The 19,249-nt window shown below is 39.8% G+C and overlaps 2 protein-coding genes across 3 annotated transcripts in view; one reads left to right on the forward strand and one right to left on the reverse strand.

Annotated features, from left to right (window-relative positions):
• Positions 1-1,359: 1,359 nt before the first annotated feature.
• Positions 1,360-5,607, reverse strand: LOC133529530 (nucleoplasmin-like protein). 2 transcript variants are annotated; one of them, XM_061867266.1, is made up of 6 exons: positions 5,453-5,607; positions 4,769-4,908; positions 4,154-4,279; positions 3,363-3,488; positions 2,921-2,971; positions 1,360-2,146 (listed from the first exon to the last, which is right to left on the reverse strand). In XM_061867266.1, the coding sequence occupies exons 1-6, from the start codon at positions 5,472-5,474 to the stop codon at positions 2,045-2,047; spliced, it is 567 nt and encodes a 188-aa protein (XP_061723250.1). In that variant the 5' UTR covers positions 5,475-5,607; the 3' UTR covers positions 1,360-2,044. The 2 variants fall into 2 exon arrangements, with proteins under 2 accessions (XP_061723250.1, XP_061723251.1); XM_061867267.1 differs by lacking the exon at positions 2,921-2,971.
• A 2,241-nt stretch (positions 5,608-7,848) lies between these two features.
• Positions 7,849-19,249, forward strand: part of LOC133529535 (ubiquitin thioesterase trabid) — a 35,521-nt gene continuing 24,120 nt past the window's right edge. Inside the window, exons 1-6 of the mRNA XM_061867272.1 lie at positions 7,849-8,593; positions 8,855-9,079; positions 11,808-11,909; positions 14,535-14,622; positions 17,962-18,056; positions 18,724-18,841. Of these exons, the coding sequence (XP_061723256.1) occupies positions 8,969-9,079; positions 11,808-11,909; positions 14,535-14,622; positions 17,962-18,056; positions 18,724-18,841 (514 nt within the window). The 5' untranslated portion in view covers positions 7,849-8,593; positions 8,855-8,968. The remainder of the gene's footprint in view (positions 8,594-8,854; positions 9,080-11,807; positions 11,910-14,534; positions 14,623-17,961; positions 18,057-18,723; positions 18,842-19,249) is intronic.

A 19,249-nucleotide genomic window follows, 5' to 3' on the forward strand; every position in this document is an offset into this window, starting at 1 on the left:
ATGCGGCCAACCGGCCGTGCGCGTCAGTTGACGGCTTTGGCGGTTAATAAGTTAACGTTATATTAGTTACAATTTACAATGACAGATATTTCTTCACGCACAGACGCGGGTTATATCGGAAAAATATAGGCCACATTATTCGTACGTTTACCTTACATACAAGGCATTCTCTTTGTTCCCGTAGATTCAGCTGCAGTCTTAATAAAAGGCTGTAGGCATTGTTGCCCGGTACAAAGGTTCGCAACGGCCAGCTGCACGTCGCATATACGCCGACCCCCGTCCATGCAAACTGCCTCGACCGAGCCCACGGCGGTGGCGCGGCGTCGTGTGCGCAGGCTAGGCGATTTATCTACACCACTACACTACACCGTCATATGTCGGCATCAAGGCCTGAACGTTGTCTGTTTCTCAATACAAAATTGAATATAAGGATGACTCGCGCTAGACCGGCCCGGGCCGAGGCGACGGACACGTTATTTTCTATGACGGCTGATCGGTGATCACGTGGTGCTTCCATAGAAAACGAAGCGCCGGAAGCCCCGGCCCGGTCTAGCGCGAGTCATCCTTTAAGCTGCTGCGTGTATGTGTGTGTGTGCGTAAAAATGTGTATGTGTGGATTTTTAGGGATGTGGACTGGTCGATTTTAATCATGTTATATGTATATCGATAAGCGCTATACAGGGGAACGAAATAGTGATTATTTGAAGCTTTGATATCTTCACTAAAAATAAACATCATTGATATGCTAATGGATAATAAATATTTTATAATAAAATAACTCAATTCTTGCGGAAAATTGGCTCTTTGTTATCTATATATATATATATATATATATAACTATTGTACAATTTATAGCTGTTGGTTCTCCGAACAATAAATAACAATAAACAATAAATATATCTAGTAATTATTTATTGTAATTAATCCGAACTTTCCCTTCGTTTTAACCTCGTGTCGTTACGATAAAATCGTGTCCTGATGACCACAATGTAGAATAAAAGCGTTTTCTGCTCATTTTAGGTATAGTAAAGTTTATCCTTTCAAGTAAAATTAAAATTTTAAGAAATATCGATAATTTATATGTATCGACATGGCCCCCAGCAACCTGGTCACACATTATTAATCACAAATCGTACATAAAAACCAAGTGGTTACGGTGACAGCTGGCTTTCGCTTCATCTATTGAATCTCATAAATCTATGGTCGGCAGGGCGAACGACACTATTGATAGCGCCATTAGCATTTTTAATGGGTAAGTTTTTTAAAGCTTATTTATTCAGTGTTTTAGTTTCTTAAAGCTTATTTATTCAGTGTTTTATGTAATTTTAATGGGTAAATACCAGAAATAAAAAGCAGAGAAAGTTTAGAAATGTTTTCGTTTTATTGTTACCGTTCTTATGCTTTTATATGTACAAACAAACTATAATAGATCATCAGTTTTCATTCTGAAATGAGAAATCGTTAGCAAAAAATAATTAAATGTCGACCGGCGGCTATCGATACTTATGTAATGGATCAATGTTAATAAAGTACACTGATTACGCTTACGTTTAACTTAAAAATACATCCGCGTGAATTTAATTAGGACTTAACATTAAATTCGACATCCATAACGCTACAACAATAAGGAATGGAAATCTTGAAAAAATAAAAATTAGTGAAGAATCCCACCGGATTCGGTCCGCGTCCGACCGTCCGGGTCCGGCCGGCTCGCCGGGTCCGGCTGCACACACCCGGACCCGGCTGCCGTCACCGGACCCGGCGGTCCGGCGCGGCTCACGCTCGCTCACTCACTCTCGCAGGCACGCTGATGCACGCTGATACACGCTAACCTAGGCAGAATTATCGTACCACACTATCGTAAACTAGGCGATCGCCGCCCAAGCCCCATTCCATTTTTCGAAACTCCGCTATCTCTATCTCTCTTAAAAATCAAGTGACAGATGGAGATAGAGGAATTGCGAAAAAAAGAGTTCTCAGTCTTGTGGAGTGTTCGTCGACTCCGTGACGTCGGCGGCGGCGCCGTGAGGGGGGGCGGGGGGGCTCACTTCTTGGCGTTCTTCTTAGGAGACGGGGCTTTGCCTTTAGCGTTGTTTGACATTTTCGCTTTCTTGCCCTTGGGTTCACCTTCTTCGTCGTCGTCATCCTGAAACATACGTTTTAAGTCACTAAGTGCGTTGGACAATGAGATTGTAATGTACTTCTTCTACGACAACACAATTACTAATAAATTAAAATTTAAGCTGGTGCGAGTCCGCTCTTGTGTTGGAGGCCAAGACTCATTTTGGGTCATCGCCCCAGCCAAGTAAATTAAGATTTTTAGGTGGCAGTCAAATAGAACATGCCAATATCGAAGAATGGTGCCGCATGCGCAGTTTTAAGTTTTCAGACAAATGCCTCGAAAGCAATCACAAGCGGGCAGCGTGGCGCCAAAACGGTATCACGCACCCGTCATAAAACATGGTTGGATTTATCATCATCAAACTAAAACAAATAAATAATGCAGCAGCTATGTCTTAGCCGGTTTCTAAAAACGTGTTTGAGCTATCAGAAGGTAAAGGGAATGAATGAGTATACAGAAAACCAACAGCCAATGTAATGTAACAACATAAGTTGCAATTAAATTTTGTGACAGCACATTTTCTATGCTGCGAGCGCCCAGTTTTACTATTGAATAACAGTCAATGATTCAGCAGGAAATAAATGCAAAAAATATATGATTAAAGATAGACATTGGCATACAACTGTTATTTGAAAGCCCATTCAAGGCCCAGCACGACTATGTAAAGCATATAAAATTGCCTATAGATGTGACATGTATATGTCATGGGCCTTAAATGGGTTAGCAGAATTGGGCGGAATCCTTTTCCCTCTGTGAGCACTCCGCCTATTTAAGTTATTAGTTGAAGGTTTTCAGTACCTCATTCGTCTTGCGCTTGCCTGCAGATGATTTCCTTTTATTCTCATCTTCCTGTAAATTTTGCAAGCTTCTGAATCAGTGATCACACAAGTTTAAGTTACAAGACATTAGAATTTCCCTCACATGTCTGTCTTTTTGATCATTTGTCAAAAATGTGACAGTAATACTGAAATGTCAGGAGTTTTGAAGAAGTCCTAGATTTGTATTTACAAGGCATTAATTAGTCACACATAGGATCAAGACATATTCAACTACATGTTGTAATTGCTGTGGTACTACTGTCTTTTTAATATCTCAACTTTTTCGTTATGAATTTCTAATTTATACAGGTTGCAGGCAAAAGGAGCAAAAATGCATCTTTATTTACTACTATAAGGGATTAATAAGGACTGGTCACCCAAAGTTTTAGTATAGGGTGAGGATCAACAGACAACCAACTGACCTTGAACTGCGAGTCATCTCCCTCCTCCTCATCCAACATCTCTTCTTCCATCTCCTCCATATCCTCGAACTCTTCCACAAGTGCTCCAAGCAGGTGCTGACCGATGAGATGTACTGGGCCAGAACCCTGAACACAAATATTTGGAAATCAACAAATGTAACATTTCAAACGTAATATCTTTTATTTTGTTTTAGTTTTCAGACAAATGCCTCGAATGCAATCACGAGCAGGCAGCACAGCACCAGAACGGCGCCGTACACCCGTCAAATAACACGTGGTTAGTTTATCATCATCATACAAAAATATTTGAGTGCTCTTAGTAGTAAGAGGATTATGTAAACTTTTGTTGAACTTCAATTGTAATATGAACATTTCAATATTGTACATGTTTTAATAGCATAAAATGTAGGTTTACAAATCAACAATTAGCACCTAAAATGGTATGTCACCAATATGCTCCACATTTCAGAGAAAGTCAAGATTGAGGGTGCCTAAAATATTCTGAATAAGCAGATAACTTATTGTATGGGCTCTGCAAGGAAAGATCAGTAAAATAAACTTTAACAATTACAACATGTTTAAGGCTCTACTGTATTTATCTTGCTGCGAAACAGCCCCTTGAGGCTTAAGACTTGAGGTTTGCAATATAAATACTTGGTACAAATAGTAAGAAAAACAATACAATTTACAACTGGTTAAGTATTAATGATCTGTGAACATATTGTCTGAGAGCAGTGGAGTCTGTTATTATTTACATACTTTACTACTTTAGACATAAATAATAATAGTACCTGGATGAGTGTGAATGTGACGGGAGCATCAGGGAACTCCAGATCTAGCCGCGCCTGCCGCGTTTCTCCCACCTTCAGGATGGCCACGGGGATCTTGATGGAGTCTTGTAGTGACATTGTTTCTACCTGAAAATAATTGCAACATTTTTTCAAACATTTATTGTCAGTAGTCTAAAATGAAGGCCCTACAGTCTCCCAAGATGAATTTTATGTTTACAAAAAGGTTACTAAACTTCCAGTGTAGATATTAAGTAGCAAAATAGGTTATATTTCAAAATATGTCACTTTTATTCTGTTTTCTTTACAGTAAATATATGGAAACTTGAATAGGTATGCTCTTAGAGTAATTCTTGATTTATTTGCTCAAAATGCTTCAGACAACTAAATACTGAACATGAGAGACATTAGTGAAGTAGAGCCATGCATATTTTCTCAGACACACAGGCACAAATAGTAGTGTATTTGCAAAAACAGCTAAATGAGTCATAAAACCACTTGATAATAATGCGGTGTATAGACGGTCGTGACCTTGTACATAGATTCGAGATAGTGATTGTAGCACCACTACTTGATAGTGGCATGACCAGTTGTAAATACAGTTTGTTATTGTCTCACCTGCACCACATTGAACTCGTCGGGCTTGGCATCGGGCCCGAGCAGTGCCAGGCGGATGAGCAGCTTGTTGCTGCGCGGGTACTCCACCTTCGCCTCGGGGTCCCACGTCTCCGACTGGTGCGTTGAGGACAGGGTCACACCTGCAACACCGTCCATTCACGTCACTCCATAACGTCAAACCTGGCACACGCCCTTCATCCCCGCACTTCCGAGAAACGAGATGCGACCGCTCGACGCTTGGACGCCACTTTTAAATTACGCGCCTACCTAGTGTCAAACATATTTGCGAAAATATCGCGGGGCGGAAAATCGATACCGAGTAGATATGAGCGTGGGGCGAATATTATAAGCACGTTGCCGAAGAACTCACCGCATTTCATGGCTGTGGCCCCCGGTTAAATTAGCCATTTCACAAACCGTGATCGAAAATGGCGGCAACTTCGTTGCGAATTTGCAAATTTATTAGTCACTGTAAAACTTCATTAGGTACGCACAAGTAAGACTGTAAAAAGCAGAATTTATTAAGCAACTTCGAAAAACGATTGAAATAATATTAAAATGGCGAGTTAGCCGGGTGTCAAAACGGACGCTAACAATAAGTAGATATATCTCATACAAGTACAGGCATTACTTCGTAAATAATTACACGATCTAAAGCGTAATATATCAAAGGTCACCGCTTACCATAGAAATATTCGTCCGACATGGTGATTTCACTAATTTTATGAGATTTTCGCGACACGTTCACGTGCGAAGCCGGCGCACACAAAAATCTGAAGACTTGAAGACTGGTGTTGTCAGCCTAACTTTATAAATTCCCTTGTATGCGGAAAACTCCCCACTACCTAGTTCTTTTTTTGTATTCGAAAAAGGTAAACCATCTTGACGTGTCCTTTTTATTGAAAAACACTTAGTTTATATTACTTATGGAAGCAAAATAACGTAAATTCGTATAAAATTAATAGAATCAGATCTTTGGGGAAATCCATACTTATTAAAGCAAAAATATTACTTTGCTAATCCGCGAAAAAATAACGTGGTAGTCAATCAGTGCTAACGCGTTATACTTACTTACGTATTTTTACATGCAATGAATGTTCCTACCCTCCCACCACAAAAATAAATACGCAAATAAATTTAACAACCCACCACTAAAAGTACAAAACTCTACATTAACATGTGGGAGAAAGAGAATTGTTTTTGTGGCAACATTATTTATTAATACTAGGACCATAGAGTAAAATAATACGTTCAGAAATGGTATCATATATAGTCTATCAAGCCATTTCCGTCAGTAGAAAAGAGCGGCAAATTTAGAAAATGTAGGTGCGAATGGTTATCAGAGAAAATTTTAAAATCGTGCCTTTTTCTATATATAATCGTGCCTTATTCTATTTCTAATAGTTTGTCCCACGACTGTCTCATTTCAAACATAGGCAGAGAGAACTATAGTAATTGAATACTGTCTTTGTCTAACGCTAGTACTAGAACTAGCACCCAAAAGAAAGGGATGTTGTTGTATAGTTTGCCTAGTTCTTACTGACTGACCACTAGTATTTGCCAGACAATTTTTTTGATGTTGGAGTTAGTCTGTCAAGCCATTTCCATTAGTAGACAAAAGCGGCAAATTTAAAAAATGTCGAAAAGTTATCAATCCACAGAAAATTTTAATTTCGCGCCTACTTCTACTGACAGACTTTATATAATTATAATACACGAATAGATTTTGAGCAAACTTGTCTAGCTAGAGTAACAAATAAACTTTACAGTACATATGGTGCCACTTTATATAAGTGCCACAATAGGTAATTGGCAACTCGTGTCGATTTATCACCACTCGTTGCGTATTTCCTATTTTCTGCACTTGTATCGTAAATAACTATTTCCTGAAAATATAGGAACCGGCACCGCGTAACTTTTTGAGATTAGAAGTTAAAAATCATTTAGTTCATCCTAAACATACTTATTTTTTTAAATATTCATACTAGCCTAGTAATGGATCCTATAAATTTAGGGGTCTATTTTTGGATGTTACAAAAAACATACAAAACGCTCAATTATACGGCATGGTTGATGGATGCAAATTAGAACTAGAATTATATAAGTTTATACTAGTGGCTCTGTGAGCTTTACGCGAGGTCTACAGCTGTAGACCTCGCGTAAAGCCGCCTCCAAACTATGCGCGTGAATCGCGGCGCGACTTCGCGGAGCGAACATACGTTGACGTAGACTCCACACTCGCACAACTTCACGGCGATTTCGCAGTTTGGTTCGCAGCAAGATGGCGCCGAAGCGTCAGCTGATCGGATTTAGTTTGCGGCAAGGCACTGATTCAAACTTGGAACTGTCAAATTGATTTTTGGTTGATCTAGTTCGCACCCAATATAACCAAATAGCCGCCATAGAAGGTTATGACAGTTCAGATTAACCGACTCGTGAGTGAATCGCGGCGCGAAACGATCGCGAGTGTGGAGTCTTGCAAGTTCGCGCTTCGCGTCTCCTTTGACGCGGGTTAAATACCGACAAAAAACGAGGAACAAGGCGCGAAGGCGTGAACAATCTGCGAAATCGACGCGAGGGCTCTCCACACTCACGTTCGCGGCTTCGCGCCTCAATTCGCGCACGAGTGTGGAGGGCCCTTTAGAAAATGTAAAAGTGAAAAATACTTATAGCCCGTCAAACAAGTTTGTCAGTAGAAAACGGCGCGAATTTTAAATTTTCTATGGAACGATAACCCTTCGCGCCTACATTTTTTAAATATGCCGCTTTTTTCTACTGACGGAAATGGCTTAACAGAGTATAGTTCGTTAAGTCGTTATCACAGTGAACTCACAACTCATTAAGCGCCAAAGACACTATTGGCGCTCAAGTCCTTTATGCCAATTTCTACATTTTTTAACATTTTGACAAAAAAATCCATTTAATTATGGTCACAAAAGTTTCACGAGAATCTGTTAAGAATTGCGACCGTAGAGGAGAACATCCGGACCAATCCGGACATACGAAAGCAAAATGCCCGAGTCAAAATCGTAGTGATTAGTGATTATATGCTCTTTGGTCAAAAATTCAAAATGGTCACCTTCGCTAACCCTACGGCCAACAAGAAGCGAATGTTGCAAATACACGACTATATATGATGCTATGATAGTAAATAGATACCCGTATTTAACCCATTAGGCGTATACGATAATAAGTAAACGGTACAAAATATGTAAGTAATTATTCACCGTAAAAAGTTTTCTCCTCGCTTTTTTGTTTTTCTTCCTGTGAAGCTTTCTCTCGTTCTTCTCGTGCCATCAGATATAACATATACCACATCATCGCCATTTTATTTAATATTTGCCGAAACTTTCGTCAAGATCAACGAATTTTCAAACAACAAACAAAATAAGCGCAAGATCCATCTACGATCAGTCTGTGGCAAAGACGGCAGACCATAGACAAAACATTTTGTTTTTAGGTGCCATCTTGGATCAATTTCGAATCGAGGACGTTTATTTATTAAATTTCTATTGGTTAGTAAAATCCGCTACTCTGTTCTCATTGGTTGTAACAAATATTTACAAACTCATTTGCAGTATTCAACCAATCGCAATGCATTTTTGACATATTTTTTTTTAACAATGGGCTATCTTATTTCCTCGATTGACATAAATTTATTTGTCAAAATACCGTATAAAAATATTGCCTCCGTTTATTAGCTCCATTGTTTCTTTTGGTTTCTCCCGTAACCCATAGTTTTTTTTATTTGATTCCGAAACACATCGCGAAGCCCAACAACACAGTGAAAGTGTCCAACGATCGTAGCACAGCAGTGTAGATAGAGTGAGTCTCTACGCTCGGATTATTGCCTCGTTCTTGACCTTATGCCATCGATGCTTGAATACTTATATTGTGTAACGACGCCAAAAACATGCAAATGACCGTTGCCAAGTCGCATATCGCGTTCTATTAATATTAAAGCTCACATAAATGCTATTTAGTGAACTGTCAAAATGTCCAATAAGAAATTGGCGAGGTGAAAATCGCGCGTGTAAGAAGCTAGGGCTTCTAGTGCGCATCGTGAGTGGCCATATCTGTTCGCAGAGTGGGGGTGTCGCTACATGGTGAGTAGGTGACGGCGGCGGCGTGAAGCGTCGACGTCGAGCGGACGATGCTGGCCTCTTAACTGGGGGCGTAGGAGAAGTACTGCGCGGCGCCATGAGCGCTGCGGGGCGCGAGGCGGCCGCGGAGCCCGGCGCTGGCGCCGAGCCCGAGGGCGCGCAGTGCGCGTTGGATGCTTCCACCAACACTCCGCCACAGTCTCTGCAGGTCAGGATAACAATCTTACTTCCCTCCTAAGTAACTGTCTATGCTCCATATGTCTTCCAAATTTTGCTTTGACAGATGCAGATGAAATTATTTACTTAACCTATAATTTATATATTATTTGTTTGTATTGCTATTTATTTGTACCATTAACCTATATCATCTTTGGCAATTCTTCTTCAACTTAACTTCAACATTTATTTAGCAAATAGGCCACAAGGGCACTTTTACATGTCAACATGGAATTTACATACAAACAAAAACAAGCACATCAACAATTATAAAATACTACTCATTGAAAATATTAATGCAAACTACTTAAAACTATTATTGTTTAAAGAAAAAGGAAGTGAATTATTATTGAGATGTATAAAGTCTCTAAATGTCGAATTACAAAAAATAACAAAAAAAAACTAAAATTATTTAGAGGTGTAAATATCTCTAAATGTCAGAACTAAATGACTTTTATCAAATTTTCCTTAGAGATGTATTCAGTCTCTAAGAGTCAAAATTCCGTATAATTAAAACATTCATTAGGATAAAAGAAACATACGAGAACCGAATGAGGTGTCTCACTGTAATTATACTCAAAAATAAAGTTAGCTTAAACAGACCAATCTCCACAAACAGCACCCGTTAAACTGATTTGAAGTTTGAAGTTGAAGTTCAAATTAGGTTTATCAAATCATATTGGTAATCATAATCCTCAGGCATTCAAGAAAAATTAGAGAGATAAAGGTATTGTGTATCTTTGAAACTCCACTGTACTGCTGTTATTTACTTGTCAATAGTTTTCTCCCATTATATTACAATGATTTATTTATTATATATGCAATTATAGTTACACAGCATTACAGCATAATATACCAATATGCTGGGTAACTTAAACTAACAAAATATTTCATTCCAAGAAAAACATTATAGAAAAGTAGGTACAAGATACATACTATACATAGGAAGAACAGAAAATAACACATCACATAACAGTAGTAGTATTATACACCAACTGCGGAAGGCCTATCATCCATCATCTCACAATACTTCAGACACTCACGGTACACGGTCATCAATCTCCATGCAAACAAATCACAATCAGATTCTGACATCCGAAGCTGAGTAGTGTCAATGCTCGAGGGAGCAGTGAGCGGCTGAGCACGCGACTCACGAGGTCTGGGCAGTCTGATTCACCATGCAGCATGATAGAATGTCCCTGAACTTATCCATTTTTAACCCCCAACACAAAAAGAGGGGTCTTATATGTCTGCCTGTCTGTGGCAGGGTAATTCCACGAGACTGTAACATCAGTTACCAATTCTTTTGCGTGTTCTTACATTAATTAAGCAAATTTGAGTATCCAGATATTTACCTGTAGGGCTACGCCAGACATACGACTAGGCATACATTAAATTTGCTTAACTAATGTAAGAACACACGAGAATTGGTAACTGACGTTACAGTCTCATGGAATAACCCGGCATCATAGCTCTCCAACGGATGGGCCGATACTTTTTTTTAAAATGTGAAAGTGAGTTTTCTTGCAGTGGTTCCTAGCCATGTTTTTATAGAAATCTATCCAGCAGTTTTAAGAGTATCACCTTTTTTAGATGATAATGTACATAATATATATATACGACAGATGCAGACAGACAGATGGATGAAAACTTAACAATACAATCAAAACTCGAAAACAATTTTTTGTAATAAACACAAATGCCCTGACTGAGGTTCAAAGTCCTAGGTTTGAACTTCAAACCTAGGACCTCCAGCTTTGTAGGCGGATGTTTAGATAGTAATAAAGAAATACAGGAAAAACCTGTAGTTAGGTAAAAAAAAATACTTGTTTACTTCTTGCACAGTAATGACAAGCCAGATAGGTGTGGGTGTTATAGAGGTCATACAAATGATTATCTCTTGCAGGGATCACCTACTAAGAGCAACAAATGCTAAGTGGAATATTTTACTACTATAAAAACAGTATTTTAATCTGCAATTTATTTACCTAATTTTTTGAGTGTTTTATGTTAGCCAATTATCATTTTCGTAATGTAATACAGTTAGTAGTTGAGTTTGCTATGCAAGTGATCTATCTACAATGTGTTTGTACATGTATAGTGGAGCCGTTAACCACGTATAGTACGATGTATGTTATCGACAAATCACCCCCATACCTATGTTTTTTTTTTCTTAACCATTTTGAAAATGCATACCTTCAAAGTTTTATGGTGGTGCCACGACTGCACTTGGTCAATATAACATTATCTGTCCATTTACCTATCAATTTAAAAAAAAAAACATTCAATAGCTTATGAATTAAGGCATACATTCAAGTATAAATGTCACAGAGAATTTTTCACATTTATTCGAGAATTAATAACAAAGATAAAAATTGTCTTCAAAAAATTTTTTTTTTTTATTATTTTTTTCGAAAACGTGTTCCTTGATCTGTCCTTTTTTTGAATGATAGTACAGGATATCAGTTAAAAGTTGACATCAAAATGATAGCCCTAGTTAAGACATTTCACAAGTTACACTAATCCAAACAAGACCTTCTGTAATGTGTGTCGAACTAAGTTGCTTTAGTTCCAATTCCAAATGATAATTCAGGTGGTGGGCAATTATTCTTTAGAACTACATAAGTTGTTACATGTACAATACAAACACATTGTATAAGACTGCTGACCTGTGTTCTGTACATTAGCTGCAATGTTTAACAAGGATTTGTCGTGGACAGGTGACAGAGAGCGCTGCGCCCGCGCCCACTAGCACGGGCGGCTCCGGGGGCAAGTGGCAATGTGAGACGTGCACCTATGAGAACTTCCCGCTCTCTAGGAAGGTAAGCTTGAAACTTGCTTTACATTATGGGTTTTTTTTTCCAAAAAGGCCATAAAATAATAAGTACGCCCAGCTGCAAAACTGCATACCCACATTATAAATGGTATTTTCATAAAGTGGTTATATTGTGTTGCAGCTTGCTGTACAGTCAACATCAAATATATGTTTACACTTTTGCACCTTACCCCTTTGTAATAAGGCATGTGTAAATATATTGGACGCTGACTGTACTATATACGTTTGGCGCCATGTGCCTACCGCGTGCTTTGTTGTTATCAATACTTTACAGTGGACGTCAAACGTATGTTTACATATTTACACCTTAATAATAATAATAATCCTTTATTTCACAGTAAAGTAAATTTCATTCTTTCTACAGTTCTTTATTTTATTTTATTCGTTTAAATTACATTTGCTACTTACAGCTAACACCATAGCGTCACAAACTCAGTCACTATATATAATTACCACATTCACTCCTCTCAAACATTCTCTTACATTCATTAATTAAGCTCGCCATCCCTGAAGTTGAATCTTCTTGCATATTTTATTCCTGTCTGTGTGCCACTTATTGGCAAAAGGCCTCCTCCAACCTTCTCCATTCCTCTCTATCCTTGGCAACTCTCGTCCATGAGCTTCCTGTAGGCCTAGCACATGATTGGCGGGACAGTATCTCCCGGCGAGATAGACTACCCGTCTTTTACTAAGTATGTTAATTAAAGAGGGACGGGTAGTCTATCTCGCCGCGAGATACTGTCGCGCCAATCATGTGCTAGCCCGGCTCCGGCTGCCATGGCTTTGATGTCGTCCACCCATCTTCTAAATAGTTTACCTCTTTTCCTTTTCTTATGGCCTGTGAACCAGTTCATTATCGATTTGACCATTTTTCTTTGCCTCTACCTAATTGTCTAATTGCCTGACCATTTCCATTTTAACTTTTTTATTGTTTTTGTGACATCTTTTGTTTTGGTGAGCTTCTTTATAGATTCTATTCTTATTTTATCCCCAGCCTTTTTAAGTCTTTTATAGTCTTTTCCCCAGCATACTTTATGACTTTTATGAGTCTAAAGTTACCTGAATTAAATGATTAAATCAATACTTCTTTCCATGGACACATTACCTTACCCCTTTGTAATAAGGCAAAAAATGTAAACATATCTTTAACGTATACTGTACTAACTAACTGATACTTAATACGGCAGCGGACTTTTGATTTTGATAGAGTCGGACCGTGCAAAGTTTTCATGCCCAATGCTATATAAATATGTCGCTTATTATGGAGCTTATAGGTACAGTCGCCATCGCATATATCGGAGCAGCCAAGGTGCTCACAAATATCTGAACACGCCTCTATTGCCAAGGCGTTAGAGTGCGTGTTCAGATATTTTTGAGCATCTCGGCCGATCCGATATATCTGATGGCGATATATCGGATGTATGCAATATTACCGCCAAATACGAGTGTGTTCAGGGACTATATATTAGACATGTGTAAGTAATGCGCGTAACATCACAAATGAGATATCACTCAAACGCGTAATGTTGCATTACGCATCACTCCGAGAAACCAAGCATTACTTCAAACATCACTCGAGCATATGACTGGCCGAAGCGCGCGTAAACTCGTAAAGCATCAATATAGATTGACGCGCCGGTAGTCGGTACGAAAGGTCCGTTCAAGTAGAATCCGCGTAATGTATAATGAGCAATGAGACGTGATGGTGTGATGTGTGATGTTTGTTTGCCATGCTATCATTACTTTGCTATCCCGCTCGCACCCGCACTCACTGCTCGCTCGCTCTCATTCCGCAATGCTTTCGGAACACTTCGGATCGGTCCGCTTGGCCGGTCGGTAGCAGTCGCATTTGAGTTATTGCAAATTTCATTAAATTGATACGATAACGGATTTTTGCACCTGCAATCGATTTAAAACTGTAATGCGTTAACATAGAGCTTACAATGTTTTTAGTATTTTACCTATAAGGATGCGGCTAAATGATAATTCGCTTGCGAGTTTGAATTTGACGAACAAAAACGTATTTACTGTTTATTATTGTTGTGAAATGTTTGGTTTGGTTGACTTTCGCGGCAAACTAAATTAAGCACGAGTGAAGTTACTTATTTATCTTTAATTTAATAGTGAGCTAGTGTTTACAGTACATTCTCGTATCAGTATCATATCATAATTTTATTGATATACCCAAATAAAAATACTACTACGTGACTCTCGATGGCGTTATCTCATTAATTAACAGATATTTTCTTTTCTTTTTTATCTATGATGCATATTTTACGACTATAAAAATAAAAACATTAACAAAAACGATCTATCACATGGCGGTGACAAAACGCAATGCGTAATAGATCGACGCGCCGATATGATACGCCCTAGAGTCCTAACACTCGCTGCGTAATGTAGTTGGTACTGTGATGACTGTGATGAGTGTGATGTTGCCATCACGCGCGCGCCCGCGCGCTGTATTCGTTCGGGTAAATGTTTCGTTTCGAGTGATAAGTGATGTGATATCTCAGTGTAACATTACGTTTTCGAAAAAGTGATGTGATATAGCATTACTTTTTGAAGCACTGTTTCGCGCATGTCTACTATATATTCAACTTGGTTTCAGTGTACGATGTGCCGCACAAGCAAGCCGCTCCTGGGTGAAGATATTCTCAGGCTGCAGGATGGCGCGCGGGCATTACCGCACGACTCAGGTGAGCTTCTCTGACACAAAATATGGTCCATTATCAGCGATCGGCACGGACGGTGCCGCACCGCGGGATTCCGAGTTGAAATCTAATATGGACATGAATGGACATGACTCAAATGCCGCGATCTTGTTCGAAAAAGTAATGCTGTGTAGTGTTAATTTAAATAAGAGTTTTTGAAAAACATTTCAATCCCGCGGTGTGGTACCGTCCGTGCCTATTACTGTCCATTATAGCAGTTCAAACTATGTAGGTCAAGAAAAAGCCAAAGAAGTTGCCCTTTATTAGTTGAACAGCTTCTGCCCGCCACATCGTCTGCGTGTAATGATGATGATTGATAAAATCTACTGTATGTTCTTCCCCGGGCCTGCAGTTATCTCCATACAGAATATCTAAAGGTTCAGCGGTTGAAGCGGGAAGAGGCAACAGACAGAGTTACTTATAATATTAACGCATTTATAATACTGGATGTTAATGTGGGTTTGAAAGAAGGATACAAAGTTCAAAGTTATTTATTGTATATAAGAATCAGGTTACATTGCAGGTCGAATATACAATTACACATTCCGTTACACTGAGACTTTACCTTTTCAGGTGTACATACATTTGCATCATATATAGGTATTTACATATTTATCTAAAGAATAACAATACTTATGAGTCACTTAAATAATCATTAACACAATAAAAACATTTTTCTATAAGCCACATTTTTGTGTTTGACTTGAACAGTTTGAGATCCATATCCTTAAAACGATCAGGTAACTTGTTATAAATACATAAATACTTGTTATAGGGAGCGTGCATGAACTGTAGGAGGCAGCACAGGAGCCGTCAGATTTTTGGCGCGAGGCGTAAATGTGATGTTTTTTGTTCCGATGTAGCCCACAAGATGGCAGAACCTACTATGCACAAGAAAACACGTGACGTGTACATGTGCATGTTTATGGTTCCGATTCAGGCCACAAGATGGCAGACCCTCCAACGCGCACGCTCCCTATACTCAACAAAAGAAAAATAGAAAAAATAAGACACTCTAAAATAAGAGAAAAAACCGGGGCAACAGTTGCCCTGAGCTATGCAAAGAAACTTACCTAAGTGGAAGTGGGCAGGACTTACAGCAAGACAGATCAGAGATCAAAAGGGTTGGGACAAAAGTATAAAAAGGACAGTAGCACAAGACAGGGACAAATGGGTAGCCCTGGAGAAGGCCTTTACCCACGCTAGGGGTTCTTGAACAATTAAAACACTCAATAAGTTTTATATATTTATATGTAACTGTTTTACAAAAAAAAGGGTTTTTTTATTTTCTTTTATTAGGGGATATTACGCAATACCGTGCTTATGGGGCGCCTCTAGCACATACTGAGAAATTTAATTTCGTTATCTGCCTCTCTATAACTCTCTTCTCTATTGCAAATTCGAGCGATAAAAAGGCAGATTTTCGAAATTTAGATTTTTGCGTTTCGCAGTAGGCGTCTGTAAACAAACCGCCTTGATGCATCAATGTCATAGTGAAAACGTCTCAAAACTGTTTAAGGCTTAGTATATATGAGTTACTCTATTGTTTACAATTTGTGCTAGTGCTGCTCTCAGACGGCAGATCATTGCACTAACACTCCATATTGACCGAGCGTTAGAGAAGGTCTCTGTTTTATCTTGGGCAAAAATGTTTGTGTATGTGTATGTCCGGATGTTCTACTGTGCAGCAGGGCTAAGATGGTCGGCTCTTTATCATTTGTCACCATGCCTGTCACGTTCTAACAAGTATGTAAACGCGGGCATAGTGACAAGTGATAAAAATGGAACCATGCTGCCACCGCAGGTCGCGTTTCTTAACAGATTCTCGTAAAATGTTGTGAGCGTTAGCTTGGGTAGTTAGATTTTTTCCGTAATTTTTTTTGAAAAATGTTTAAAAATTAATGGTGGAATTTGGCAAGAACTTAAGCGCCAGTAGGTTAAGGTTGTCCGTTTGTCTGTCACCAGGCTGTATCTTATGACTATGGATAGTTCTTTAAAAATGATATTGAGGTTTCTAATATCATTTTTTTCTAAACTGAATAGTTTGCGCGAGAGACACTTCCAAAGTGGTAAAATGTATGTCCCCCCCCCCCCCCCCCCGTAACTTCTAAAATAACAGAATGAAAAATCTAAAAAAATATATATGATATACATTACCATGCAAAATTCCACCGAAAATTGGTTTGAACGAGATCGAGTAAGTAGTTTTTTTTTAATACGTCATAAAATAAAAATAAAATTTTTTTTTCATCAAACCCATACGTGTGGGGTATCTATGGATAGGTCTTCAAAAATGATATTTAGGTTTCTAATATCATTTTTTTCTAAACTGAATAGTTTGCGCGAGAGACACTTCCAAAGTGGTAAAATTTGTGTCCCCCCCCCCCCCTGTAACTTCTAAAATAACAGAATGAAAAATCTAAAAAAAAAATATGACATACATTAGCATGCAAAATTCCACCGAAAATTGGTTTGAACGAGATCGAGTAAGTAGTTTTTTTTTAATACGTCATAAAATAAAAATAAAATTTTTTTTTCATCAAACCCATATGGTGTGCGGTATCTATGGATAGGTCTTCAAAAATTATATTTAGGTTCCTAATATCATTTTTTTCTAAACTGAACAGTTTGCGCGAGAGACACTTCCAAAGTGAAAAAATGTGTCCCCCCCCTGTGACTTCTAAAATAACAGAATGAAAAATCAAAAAAATATATATGATATACATTACCATGCAAACTTCCACCGAAAATTGGTTTGAACGAGATCTAGTAAGTAGTTTTTTTTATAAGTCATAAAATAAAAATATTTTTCTTTTTATCAAACCCATACGCGTGGGGTATCTACGGATAGGTCTTCAAAAATGATATTGAGGTTTCTAATATCATTTTTTTCTAAACTGAATAGTTTGCGCGAGAGACACTTCCAAAGTGGTAAAATGTGTGTCCAAAGTGGTAAAATGTTGATCTAGTAAGTAGTTTTTTTTTTAATACGTCATAAATGGTACGGAACCCTTCATGCGCGAGTCCGACTCGCACTTGTTTTTTATGTTTATCGCGAGGTCTACAGCTCACAGAGGAACTGGTATTAGTAGAGATAAACTTGTACGGTTGCTGTGAGATCAAGCCGCTGCTGGGCCTTCATTGGATCCCCGCTTGTTGGATGTCAGCTTTATTGCCACTACATAAGGTCCATCCATAATGGCCGGATGACATGGTCAAGGCAACTGCAAAAATACTATACACTAGCAAATAAACTTTTTATCAGCCAGTAGCGAGCCCGTAGTCGGCAAGATCTAGCATTAATTGGTTTGTGTTTGAATACAGAGGCAGATGCAGTGGCGGAGCGTCTGAAGCCGCTACGGATCGCGTCGCCGGTGGGACAGGCCGGCGCCTCCTGCCAGGCCAAGTGGCCCTGCCCGGTAATTAACATATCAAACTAATAGTTCAGAATCTCCAATCATTATTTCTTGGAATCTCAAAGAGCTGCAAAGGTGGTTTTCAGTGGTCTAAGAACTGTAATGTTACATGTTGAACCCCGGCGACATATCACTGCTGTCTCTATATTAATTAATCTGATCTCGGGCACTGGAAGACTTGCTGACTTTTTATTTTATTTGTCTCTAAGAAGCTTTAGATACTGGACGGACATGGAAATAATTGGCGAAAAAAAGGTCCAACTTGACGATCTTGTCGCTGACTGTAAATTCTTTTCAAAAGTTGTTAATGCCATTAAAAAGGAAGCCAAGGAAGGTTTCCTAAAAGTCTCAAGCCGAGACTATTCTTGGGAGCTGTCCTGAGTGCCTCGTTTATAAAATCCAGCCTGTACGTCATCTATTTCATTTACTAGGGCTTCCATCAGTCCAGAGTTCCATGGATTTGTCCCGGTTTGGAATCCATTTGGGGAACGTCGGGGTGGAGTTCTTAAAAGCGTCCAGCGGCGGTAGCATATGTTCGCATTTTTATCCCCTGCCACGTTCTAACAAGTATGTAAGTGCCAAAGTGACGCATAACACCGAGCTTGCTACACCCGCAGGAAAAACCTATGCACACCTTAGTCAACATGTTGATATATGTCCTTTTGTTCAGACGTGCACATACGAGAACTGGCCGCGCTCGCTGAAGTGCGCCATGTGCGGTGCGGGCGCGCCGGCCGCCGTGCCCGCGCCCGCGCACCCCCCGCCCGAGCCCCGCCCGGCGCCCGTAGGTCAGTACACCACACCACACTACACTACAGACGTGCACATACAGAACTGGCCGCCGTGCCCGCGCCCGCGCACCCCCCGCCCGAGCCCCGCCCGGCGCCCGTAGGTCAGTACACCACACCACACTACACTACAGACGTGCACATACAGAACTGGCCGCCGTGCCCGCGCCCGCGCACCCCCCGCCCGAGCCCCGCCCGGCGCCCGTAGGTCAGTACACCACACCACACTACACTACAGACGTGCACATACAGAACTGGCCGCCGTGCCCGCGCCCGCGCACCCCCCGCCCGAGCCCCGCCCGGCGCCCGTAGGTCAGTACACCACACCACACTACACTACAGACGTGCACATACAGAACTGGCCGCCGTGCCCGCGCCCGCGCACCCCCCGCCCGAGCCCCGCCCGGC

This window comes from Cydia pomonella, chromosome 21 (genome assembly GCF_033807575.1).
Source record: "Cydia pomonella isolate Wapato2018A chromosome 21, ilCydPomo1, whole genome shotgun sequence".
NCBI classification, from domain to species: domain Eukaryota; kingdom Metazoa; phylum Arthropoda; class Insecta; order Lepidoptera; family Tortricidae; genus Cydia; species Cydia pomonella.

Coding starts and splice junctions, on each gene's coding strand:
- LOC133529530 (XM_061867266.1), bottom strand. CDS start 5,474: ATGTCGGACGAATATTTCTATG. Junction 4,909..5,452: donor GTCGGACGAATATTTCTATG/GTAAGCGGTGAC, acceptor ACGGTGTTGCAG/GTGTGACCCTGTCCTCAACG. Junction 4,280..4,768: donor ACGAGTTCAATGTGGTGCAG/GTGAGACAATAA, acceptor AATTATTTTCAG/GTAGAAACAATGTCACTACA.